We start from the raw sequence: 9,642 nt of genomic DNA, 5'->3' as shown, positions 1-9,642 counted from the left end.
TGGGGGTCAGGACTCCTGGTCTGAGGGAGGAGGGGCTGGGGGTCAGGACTCCTGGTCTGAGGGAGGAGGGCTGGGGGTCAGGACTCCTGGTCTGAAGGAGGAGGCTCTGGGAGTCAAAACTGGTCTGAGGGAGGAGGCTGGGGGTCAGCCTCCTAGGACCACATCAGTGGTGGTATTCAAGTAATTTAACAACAGCTTAGCTGTCCAAATGATCGTTTTAAGTTTTTTTTAAGGTAGTTTATTATTTCACCCTGACATCAGAACCCCGCATTTGCGCAGATGAACTTCAAAAAAGCGTAAGGAATGTAAATTTGTGATTTTCACATTGGGCGGCAGGGCGGCCGCCCACCTTAGGGAGAACCCTGATGACAAGGGCCATTTGAACAACGGGCTCGCGGAACTCAACAACCAAAAAATCCAGCTCCTCCTCCCTCAGACCCAGGCGTCCAGGCCCCCCAGCCCCTCCTCCCTGCCGAACGGGTGTGAAATGGTCGGTCCCACCACCGGACCGAGTGACACAGAGGTTGGAGCTTCGATTTCTCTCCCCCCAAGGCGTGACCCTGGTGGGGCGCCCACGGGGCGTGGCGGGCGGGGCCCTGTGCCTGTTCTTGGCCGGGACCGGACTCCTGATCGGCATCTTCCTGCTCCTGTGGTGTCTCTACCGCCGGGCGGCTCGGCACCGGCCCTTCGCGCACCACCGGCTACCGGACGACGACGAGCCAGGTGAGCGCCGGAGACCACACCTGGAGAACAGGCCCCGCCCACACTCTGTAAGCCCCGCCCCTCGAATGACCGACCGCCCCTGGGTTTTGTCAAGCATTGGAGGGCGCCCCACCAAAATGTACGATCTTCCCCTACGAAGGTCAGTGAAACTATGACCCCCTCCATTGTCAAATCCTGCCGCCACCAGGCCGTGATGGGAATGGCAACAGGCGGGAGCCCAAGGTTCACAAAACCACGCCCCCCTGGTAGAATCTTCGGCTCTAGGCCCCGCCCCTATTCTGCGGCCAAATCGTTCCCCGGCCTCCTCTTTGCCCAGGACGCTGCAGAGGGTCCCAGCCCCTCTGCCGGAGATGACCGCGCCCCCTTGCTTCCCCAGTGATGCACCTGGACACCCCGAAGGACCCCTACGACCTCTACTTTTATGCACCGGACGCCTGGGTCCCTTCGCACATCGCTACCAAGCAACTGCCGCCCACGCCCCCGCTGCCACCCAAGCTGCCCCCGCCGCCCCGCGGGGGTCCCCCCCAGCGCCTGGAGGCGCTGTCCCCTGCCACACTCCCCAATAACTTTGTGTAAGCCCCACCCAGGTCCCGCAGGACCTGCGCGTGCCCAGACGGAGAGAGAGGACCCAGGGTCCTGGCCTCCAAACAGCTTTGCTACTAGGGAGTCCTCCAGATGGAGGGTCCAAACGACAGAAGGCTTTCGCTGTGATCTGAGAACATGCTCTGAAGTGGAATAAACCACGTGTTCCCATGCCGGTCTCCTCTCCGGATCCGCGTCCCAGGGAGAGGGCAAGGCTGGAGTCTTTCCAAGGCTGCTAAGTCTGAGACTTAAGGGTTAATGGAAGAGGGGCTGGATACTGAGGGAGAAGGGGGGTGGGGCCCTGGACCCCCAGGTCTGATGGAGGAGGGGACCAGGGGCTTGGAATCCTGGGTCTGAGGGGACAGGCGGCTGGAAGCCTGGATTTCTGTGTCTAAGGGGGGAAGGGGCTGGAGGCCTGGACTCCTGGGGCTGAGGGAAGAGGGGGCTGAGGCTGAACTGGGTGGCTCTAAGGGAGGATAAAGACTGAGGGAGGAGGGGGCTGGGAGTTGAACTTCAGAGGCTGAAAGAGAAGTGGGTAGGGGGCGTCACTGGACCCCTGTGACTTCATGGCCAGCGATAGCCAAGTTTGTACACCAAAGCATTTTATTGGGAGTGGGGCAGGGCAGGTTTTACAGTCACAGAGACAGACACACAAAGACACAACCCTGCCTGGGGGGGTGGGGGACGGGAGGCAGGAGGAACACCCCTCTTCACCACCCCATTCCCTTCCCTGGGATGGGGTGACCTTTCCAGTGAAAGCACCCCCAAATCCTAAGCTCAAAGAGGGGTGTCCAAGAGGGAGAGGGGTTCCAGATTTTGGAGTCGCTTAGCCCCTGAGGGACACAACAAATGGCCACTGAGAAACAGGGTGGCTTCAAACCACCCAGGAAGATAAAGTGCAAGGAACTTGGGGAACAGGGGGTCTTGAAACCACCACGAGGGGCGGGTGGGGGCAGGGGCAGAATTCAGCGGTGGTGGCTTCTAACCACTGAGAGGATCCACTATTTCGACCTGAAAACCAAGTTCTAGAAAGTGCCTGAAGGGGGGTGGGGGTGGAGGGAGGGGGATAGTGTTATTCACATAACCATTTTGGTTGTCTGCCTAGACATTGGACTGAGCTAGGGAGAAAGTCTTATGGGAATTTGGTGCTTCAGCAGAGGGAGACTTTAGAATCTGCGGGGGGGGGGCAGAAAAGTGCAGGAGGGGTGGGGGGACTTGAAACCCTCGTTTGCCCTCAGAAACGCTGGTGAGAATCAATCCCTGGAATTGGGGGTGGCTGGAATGGATGAAATCAACTCCTAAACTGCAGAATGGGGTTGAGAGCCATGTGAAACTCCCAGAGAAAGGATCTTGATTTTTTTTTTTTTTTCGGAGCGGGAAGGGAAGCTGGGTAACCTCAGAGAGGGATGGGCGGGTGGGTGTTAGTCTGGCTGCCACTGGACGTCATAGAAATAAGAGAAAGAGGTTTGACTGGCCATTCAAAAAAAAAAAAAAACCTGAAGGGAGAGGCCCCAACCACTGAGGCAGACAAGTGAGGAAGGAGTGGGGATCCTTGAAACCGCTGGTTTGCAGCTTCACTACCCCCAGGAGTTCGTTTGGGAAGAGAAGAGGATTGGACAGCACTGGGGACAAGGGAGAGTGCTTCTGAGGCCCGGAGTCGGGACAGGGAGGGGTGGGGTCCCTTGACACTGTAGCTCAGGCCAGAGATAGCTCAGAGAGGAGGTCCTGGAAACTGCCATTCAGTGAGAGGCACGTGGTCAGTAGTCCCGGACAGGGGGCGGGGGCCGTGGGGGCTGAACTGTACTGTGTGTGGCCCCGTAGGACGGAGGAGGCGCGGGGGGCGCCCCGGGGGGCTCGGCTTCATCCTCCATCTCGCTGTCCTCGCTGCCAGCCAGCTGGTCGTGGCCCACAAAGCCACACTTCTCTTCGCTCATCTCCTCAGGCTCCGCCCACGGCTGCTTCTCCCCGGAAGCGAAGATCCCATAGAAGATGACGCCCCCGTAATGCACCAGGGAAGCGATTAGGAACACATACTGCCACTCCTCCCGCGTCTGGGGGGTAGAGGAGAGGGGAGGGCGAGGGGGGACACAGCAGTGCAGAGTCACATTACGGTCAAGTGCTATCCTTGGACTTCAACTCACAGTGACCGCAGGTGCCATGTGACACAGTAGAACCGCAGCATTTGGGTTTTCTGGGCTGTAAATCTTTAGGTGGATTTAGCTAGGTTTTGCCCCTGCAGACTCCCAGGGTGGGCTAGAACTGCCACCCCACCCCCCACCCCCGCCGTTTAGAAGCCCAGCACTTAATCTTTGTACCTTGCGGGATCCAAATAGGGAAACCAAAAAATAAAAAGCTGTGAAGAGAATCCCAGTGGGGGCGGGGAGGGGTACAGAAGTTCAGAGAGTTGGAGACAAAGACAAAGAGGGGGCTCGGGATCCCCCGAGTTACCCCGTAAACATATCGAGTTGTTTCCGACTCACAGCAACCCTATAGGGCCGTGTGTAGAACTCCCCTCCAGGCGGAGGAAACCCCAGTGGTGTGTAAGCATCCTGCATGGCAGCAGCAAGGGACCACGAGGGAACAGAGCGGCTTCTAATAAACCCAAAGCCCAATTCACTGCCCTGGCGTCCACTCCAACTAAGAGCCACCCGATAGGGCAGGACAGAACTGCCCTTGTGGTTTTGCGAAGCTGTAACTTTTGACAGGAGCGGACAGCCTCTTATTTTCCCCCAGGAGTGGCTGGTGGGTTTTAAACTACGTGCCCTTTGGTTAGCAGCTCAACACATAACCGGCTGCCACCAGCCCTCCCATAACCACTCTAGGCCTCATTGTTAGGAGGCAGAAAGCCTGGCCTTTCTTCTGCACAGTCAACCTTTAGGTTGGCTAATAGTGGGGCACGGGTGCAGATGTGGGGATTGGGGCGGGGGGAGTGGGCTAGGGGGCGGGCACACAGACCTTGTGCTTTGTCATGGCACCCACGATGATCGGGCACACCATGCCTGACAAGGTGCCTACGCCATTGGAGATGCCCATGAGTATGCTGGCATAGCGTGGGGCGATGTCCAAGTGGTTTACGTTGAAGCCTGGTAAGAAGGCCAGCAAGAGGTGTCACACCCCAGTCTCACTGGAGGGATTCCCACTTTGCCACCCCCTCCGGCTAGCTCTTCCTAACCCACTTTTTGCCCAGTGGAAAGGCCGCCCCCTCCAAGTCAGGAAGTCCAGAGACCCCCTCTGCTTCAGCTCTGTGGTTCTCACCGGAGATGGCGAAGCCACTGAAGCCCACAGCGAGGACGAGGAAGGAGATAGCCACGCCTTTGGAGTGCGAGTAGCCAACCACCAGCAGCAGCGTGGCTTCCATGCCAAAGCCTACAGGGAGTCAGTCGCCTGCTTGAACTGCCATCGGCCAGGGCGCAGGCCACCCCACACCACCTCTCCAGGCCTGAGCCAGGGCCCAGCCTGGCTCAAATCCACCCCACGCTCACCACCTCCAAGCTGCGTCAGGGCTTTGACCCCCCCATTGCACTAGCCTGCACTGCCCCAGCCCCTGGAGACCCCACGCCCCAAAAGACTCAGGGTTATAGCCCATCTCTCCAGATCCCCCACTCTGAGTCTCTTCATCCCCTATGCCTGACCCCGCCCACATCCTGAAGGCTCCTCCCCCAAGGGGACTCCGCCCACTAATTAAGGCTCGGCCCCATCCATCCCTTCAGGCCCCGCCCAGCCCCTTTCAGGCTCTCTCTAGCTTGGGCTTCCTTCTGTTCCCCCGGAATAGTGGCACCTGCCCTGCCCTTCCCCCGCCAGGGCCGTGGACCCTGAATTTGCAGCATGGGAGTTGTTGTTCCATCCAGACCTGCCCTCAAGCTGATACGGAGTGGCCACGCCCCTTGGACCCGCCTTCGGACCCTAGCCGCTTCATTTAGTGGTTCGGCCCCTGGACTAGCCCTGCCAATCTGGGCTGCTCAGCGACCTTCCTAGAGCCACACCCAGATCCCGCCCCTCCCGGGCCCCGCCCCACTCACCCCCGCAGTTCATCAATTTGCGCACGTTGGTGGTGGACATGATCCGGCGGCTGCGCAGGAAGTCGGCGATCTGGCCTCCGATGGGCACGATGATGGTCATAACCAGGTGGGGCAGGGCCGACACCAGGCCCACCTGCGCATGTGTGTGAACGTTGCGGGGGTGCTCAGGGGCTGCAGGGTGGGAGTCACCTGCCCATCTTGCCTTCCGACCCCTTAGAAGGAATCCAGATCCCCAATGAGCCGCTTCCTTTCCTCCCCCGCCCAGCCTGCCTGGGGCCCACCTTGCTGATCTCGAATCCAAACACCTCTTCGAAGTAGGCGGGCTGGGAGATAAGGAGCAAGTAGAACGTCCAACTCCGGCAGAAGTTGGCCACTATGATGGCGTAGACCGGCATGGACGTGAAGAAGCGCCGCCAGGGAGTGTTAAACTTCTGTGGGGACCAGAGGAGGGGCCACTAAGATGGACACCAGCCCGAAGGGGTCCTCACCGTGTCCCTTCTAGGCCGCCCACAGTCCTCTAGAGAGTCAATGATTTGGTACCACTGTCATCTCTAAAACACAAAGGACCGGTCAATCTCCCTGCTGTGGAGCCGATTCCGATGCATAGCGACCCTATAGGGCAGAGCAGAACTTGGCCCTGTGGGTTCCGGAGACTGTAAACCATTTTATTTTTGAGGCTGTAAATCTTGATGAAAGTAGAAAGCCTCATCTTTCTCCTGTGGAGTGGCTGGTGGTATCGAACTTCCTCGATCTTGTTGTTAGCAGCGCAATGCTTAGGCCACTGCGCCACCAGGGCTACTCACTGCAAACTCTGTAGACCCTAGAGTGGCCACAGTCTCTGGTGTCCCGGCCTCACGATGACCCTCAGGGGTTCATTAAAGTGAGGCCAGCAGACTCCTTCCATTCAAATCTAGCCTGACTCACCTCAAGGTCTAAATGAACCCCTCGTACTCTAATCCCGTCCAGTCGAGGATGGTTTTAACCATGCCCCATCCAGGGTTGGAATCCCGCCGACCTGGCGACCCAGTCCCACCCACTCGGTTCCAGTACCACCTTCTATTTGGTCTTAGCCAGTCTCCTCCGAGGTTGTCCTGAAACCCGCGCGTTAAAAAAAAGTGGCGCGGGTTCAAAGCTCCTTTGATCGCCCGCCTCAGTGCTTGCAAGGTGTGCCCCGCCCTGCCGCACCCCGCGCCCCGCGCCCGTCGTCCGCTCCCCACCTCACCCACCCCCCCAGCAGCCCGGGTCCGAACCGTGACTGGATTCATGAGTTTGGCACTCTCGCCGATGGCGTCCTCGATGTACTTGCGCTCCTGCTCCGAGATGCTGGGGTGCACCGCCGGGGATTCGTAGGAGACCAGCAGCCAGAAAAGGTACCAGAAGATCCCGAAACTGCCTGGGAAGGGGGGTCAGCAGGGCGATGGGAGCGGAATGACCTGGGCTCCACCCCGCCCGAGCGCCACCCGGACCCAGGAGTGCGGGCCCCTCACCGTAGACGTAGAACACGGAGCTCCATCCTGAGTACTGCACCAAGACCCCTGCTAGGGGCATCGCGACCACCGCCCCAGCATAGGATCCTAACAGAGAGGACACTGGTTGGAGGGCAGGTTCCTCTATCCTGGGCCAGGAGTGCGCGCAGACCCCACTTAAATACAAGCCACAGCCAGCCCCTCTTGGCTCAGATACACCACCCTGCGTCCCCAACCCTGAAAGCTAGCCCAGGAGACCAGCTGGGGTTGAAACCCATTCACCCCCAGATCCAAGAATCCAGGTCCCCACCTAGCTCATTTGAAATTCCTGGCGCCCAGCGCCCTCCTCCCTCAGACCTGAAATCCTGACCCCCGCCCCCAGTCCCCTCTGGAGTCCAGGTCCCCAGCCCCTCCTCTCTCACCTAAAAGTCCTGGTCCCCAGCCCCCTCCTCCCTAATACTCCAGTCCAGGCTCCTAGCTTCCCCCTCCCTCAGTCGTGAAACCCTGAACTACAGGCAGGCCCGTCCTCCCTCAGACTCAGGAGTCCAGGTCCCCAGCCCACTCCACCCTCCCCAGAAGGCCTGGTCTCTAGCTCTCTCGTCTCCCAAATCTGAAGTCCAGGTCCAGCCCCCTCCTCCCTTATATCTGAAATCTTAGCCCCCCAGTCCCTCCTCCTCAGACCCGGGGGCCTGGAGCCCCAGCGTCAACCCCCTCACCACAAAAGGCTGTCGTGGCCAGGCGACTCCGCTCTAAGGGTGGGGCCCACTTGCTCCAGATCCCGTGGCAGGCGGGGTACGTGACCCCCTGGGGAGCAGAAACCCAGGGTCAACGAGAATGGGTGGGGTCAGAAAGGGGGCGGGGCACGGTGAGGCGGGGCTTTACCTCTACCAACCCCTGCAGGATCCTCACGAAGATGACGCAGCCGTAGTGGACGCGGGCCGCGGAGGGGATCAGCATGTTTAGCGTGGACGTCGCCACGATGGCAAAGCCAAAGACCCTGATGAGAGGAGACCATGGTCCCCAGAAGGGTCCAGCAATCTCCTCTGCCTATGGTTCCACCGCCCTCCCTGGCTACAGCCCCGCAGGCTTTGCCTTTCTGGGAGCCCTGGGCCCCGCCTTCCACAAACTCAAGCCCTCATTTGAAGACCGCGCCCAAATCCTAGGCTGCTCCCCGCCCCCCAAGGTCCGCGCACAACTAGAAGACCAAGCCCTCTAGCCCCATCCTCTGCCTTGATGATCCCCGCCCAGCAGGGGAGTCCACCTCTGTTGTACCTGTTGGCTGCAAATTTTTGGCAGATAAATCCTCCGGGGATCTGGGTGACAATGTAACCCCAGAAAAAGGAGCCATGTATGAGGCCGACAGTCTCTGGGTCCCAGTTGAACTGGGCTTTCTGCAGATCAAAAAGACACATTAAACCAGCCGCCGGGTCCCAGGCGCTGCACCTCTCCATCAATCAGAGCTTCGAACCCAACCTCACAGCCAATCGGCAGTCAAGGATCTCGCTTCGCCGCCATAGCGCCAATCAGCGCCCACTCCGGCAGGCGGTCCTTCTGTCGGCTGAGTGTGCAACTGCTCTACGTTGCTAGGGCCAATGAGACTTTAGCGACGGGACCATACCTGCCTAGACAACAGGTTTCAACTGTTTCCCTGTCTCAGCGTCCCTTCCTTGAAAGTCTGGGGACCGTGTAGGATGATGGGAGACTTGTTCCACTTCTATCCCGCCTCCTAAGAGCCCTGGTGGCAGAGTGGGTTACGAGTTGGGCCACTAACCGCAAGTTCGAACCCACCAGCCGCTCCTGGGAGAACGATGTGGCTTTCTACTCCTGTAAAGAGTAGATAGAGTCTCATTTGGGAATCCCACAGGTGCAGTTCTACCCTGCCCTATAGGATCGCTGTGAACCAGAATCCAGATGTCAATGAGCAATTGCTTAAACCCTCAGAAGCCTACAGGGGCAGTTTTATTTTGTCCATAGGTCTCTATGAACTGCCTCGATGGCAGCAAGTTTGATTGTTGTTGGGTTTTTTTCTTTTTGAAGGAGAGCCCTGCTTCCTATCGGATCCCACTGCATGCTATTTGCGAGTGACCTATGGGAGCGGGATTGTAGGGCTGAAGGGGCGGGCCTGATAGGAAGGGACTCGGAGGCGTGGCTTCAGGTTGGCCCCGCCCATACCGGAATGAGTCCTCCGCAGGAGAGGGCAGAGTTAAGAGGCTGGCACCAAGAGGCCTCTATTGAAATAGAGGTGGAGCCTGAGATGGGGCGGAGCTTGATGCAAACGCAAAAACAGAGGGGGCGGGGCGTGCATGGGATGACGTAAGCAGAGTTGCCAGTAAACTCCAGATGGCAGAGGGCTGAGGCACAGGTGGGGCGGCGACTACCTGAAGGCTGATGCTGGGACTGAATTTATATTTTGCCGCCGGGACGGGACAGGAGTTGGAGGGGGCGGGACTTCATTACTGTCTGGGAGGGGCTTAGACAACGGAGAAATCTAAGGCGAGGTCGCCGCTGAGAGAGCGGAACTCGGTGCTTTGAGGTGGGGGTCGTGTGCTACCTGCACCACCAGGTGCCCCCCGCGGTGGGTGGTGCTGTTGTTGACCATGGAGACGATGGCCACACCCAGGTTGCAGCGAATTCCAAAGCTGATGCAGAAGCCCAGGCCGCTCATGATGGCGATGATGTAGCGGCGGGGAAGGCCGAAGCAAGTGCAGTCGCACAGTGGCGCCTTCTTCTCGGGCGCCTCCAGGGCCTTCCCATCCTCGCTCAGCTCCAGCGTCTCGGCTCCTTCTTGCCGCTTCTCGAGAAGGCTGGGGCGGGAGGGGGGGCGGGCAGTGAGCAGCAAGAGTCAGAGACTG

At 59.1% G+C, this 9,642-nt stretch overlaps 2 protein-coding genes across 2 annotated transcripts in view; one reads left to right on the top strand and one right to left on the bottom strand.

The window, feature by feature from the left end:
- GFY (golgi associated olfactory signaling regulator) overlaps nucleotides 1-1,299 on the top strand; it is a 4,054-nt gene extending 2,755 nt beyond the window's left edge. Inside the window, exons 4-5 of the mRNA XM_004710662.1 lie at nucleotides 553-723; nucleotides 1,100-1,299. Coding sequence (XP_004710719.1) covers nucleotides 553-723; nucleotides 1,100-1,299 — 371 coding nt within the window. The remainder of the gene's footprint in view (nucleotides 1-552; nucleotides 724-1,099) is intronic.
- An 827-nt stretch (nucleotides 1,300-2,126) lies between these two features.
- SLC17A7 (solute carrier family 17 member 7) overlaps nucleotides 2,127-9,642 on the bottom strand; it is an 11,959-nt gene continuing 4,443 nt past the window's right edge. Inside the window, exons 2-12 of the mRNA XM_004710435.4 lie at nucleotides 9,342-9,594; nucleotides 8,063-8,181; nucleotides 7,673-7,787; nucleotides 7,507-7,594; nucleotides 6,812-6,898; nucleotides 6,575-6,717; nucleotides 5,606-5,755; nucleotides 5,325-5,457; nucleotides 4,561-4,671; nucleotides 4,261-4,388; nucleotides 2,127-3,356 (exon numbers count right to left, since the gene is read on the bottom strand). Coding sequence (XP_004710492.1) covers nucleotides 3,063-3,356; nucleotides 4,261-4,388; nucleotides 4,561-4,671; nucleotides 5,325-5,457; nucleotides 5,606-5,755; nucleotides 6,575-6,717; nucleotides 6,812-6,898; nucleotides 7,507-7,594; nucleotides 7,673-7,787; nucleotides 8,063-8,181; nucleotides 9,342-9,594 — 1,621 coding nt within the window. The 3' untranslated portion in view covers nucleotides 2,127-3,062. The remainder of the gene's footprint in view (nucleotides 3,357-4,260; nucleotides 4,389-4,560; nucleotides 4,672-5,324; nucleotides 5,458-5,605; nucleotides 5,756-6,574; nucleotides 6,718-6,811; nucleotides 6,899-7,506; nucleotides 7,595-7,672; nucleotides 7,788-8,062; nucleotides 8,182-9,341; nucleotides 9,595-9,642) is intronic.

This window comes from Echinops telfairi, unplaced genomic scaffold, assembly GCF_000313985.2.
Source record: "Echinops telfairi isolate 266 unplaced genomic scaffold, ASM31398v2 ScPeMD7_655;HRSCAF=1070, whole genome shotgun sequence".
Lineage (NCBI taxonomy): Eukaryota > Metazoa > Chordata > Mammalia > Afrosoricida > Tenrecidae > Echinops > Echinops telfairi.
The sequence above is the reverse complement of the archived record's forward strand: the minus strand, read 5'-3'. Positions and strand labels throughout refer to the sequence as shown.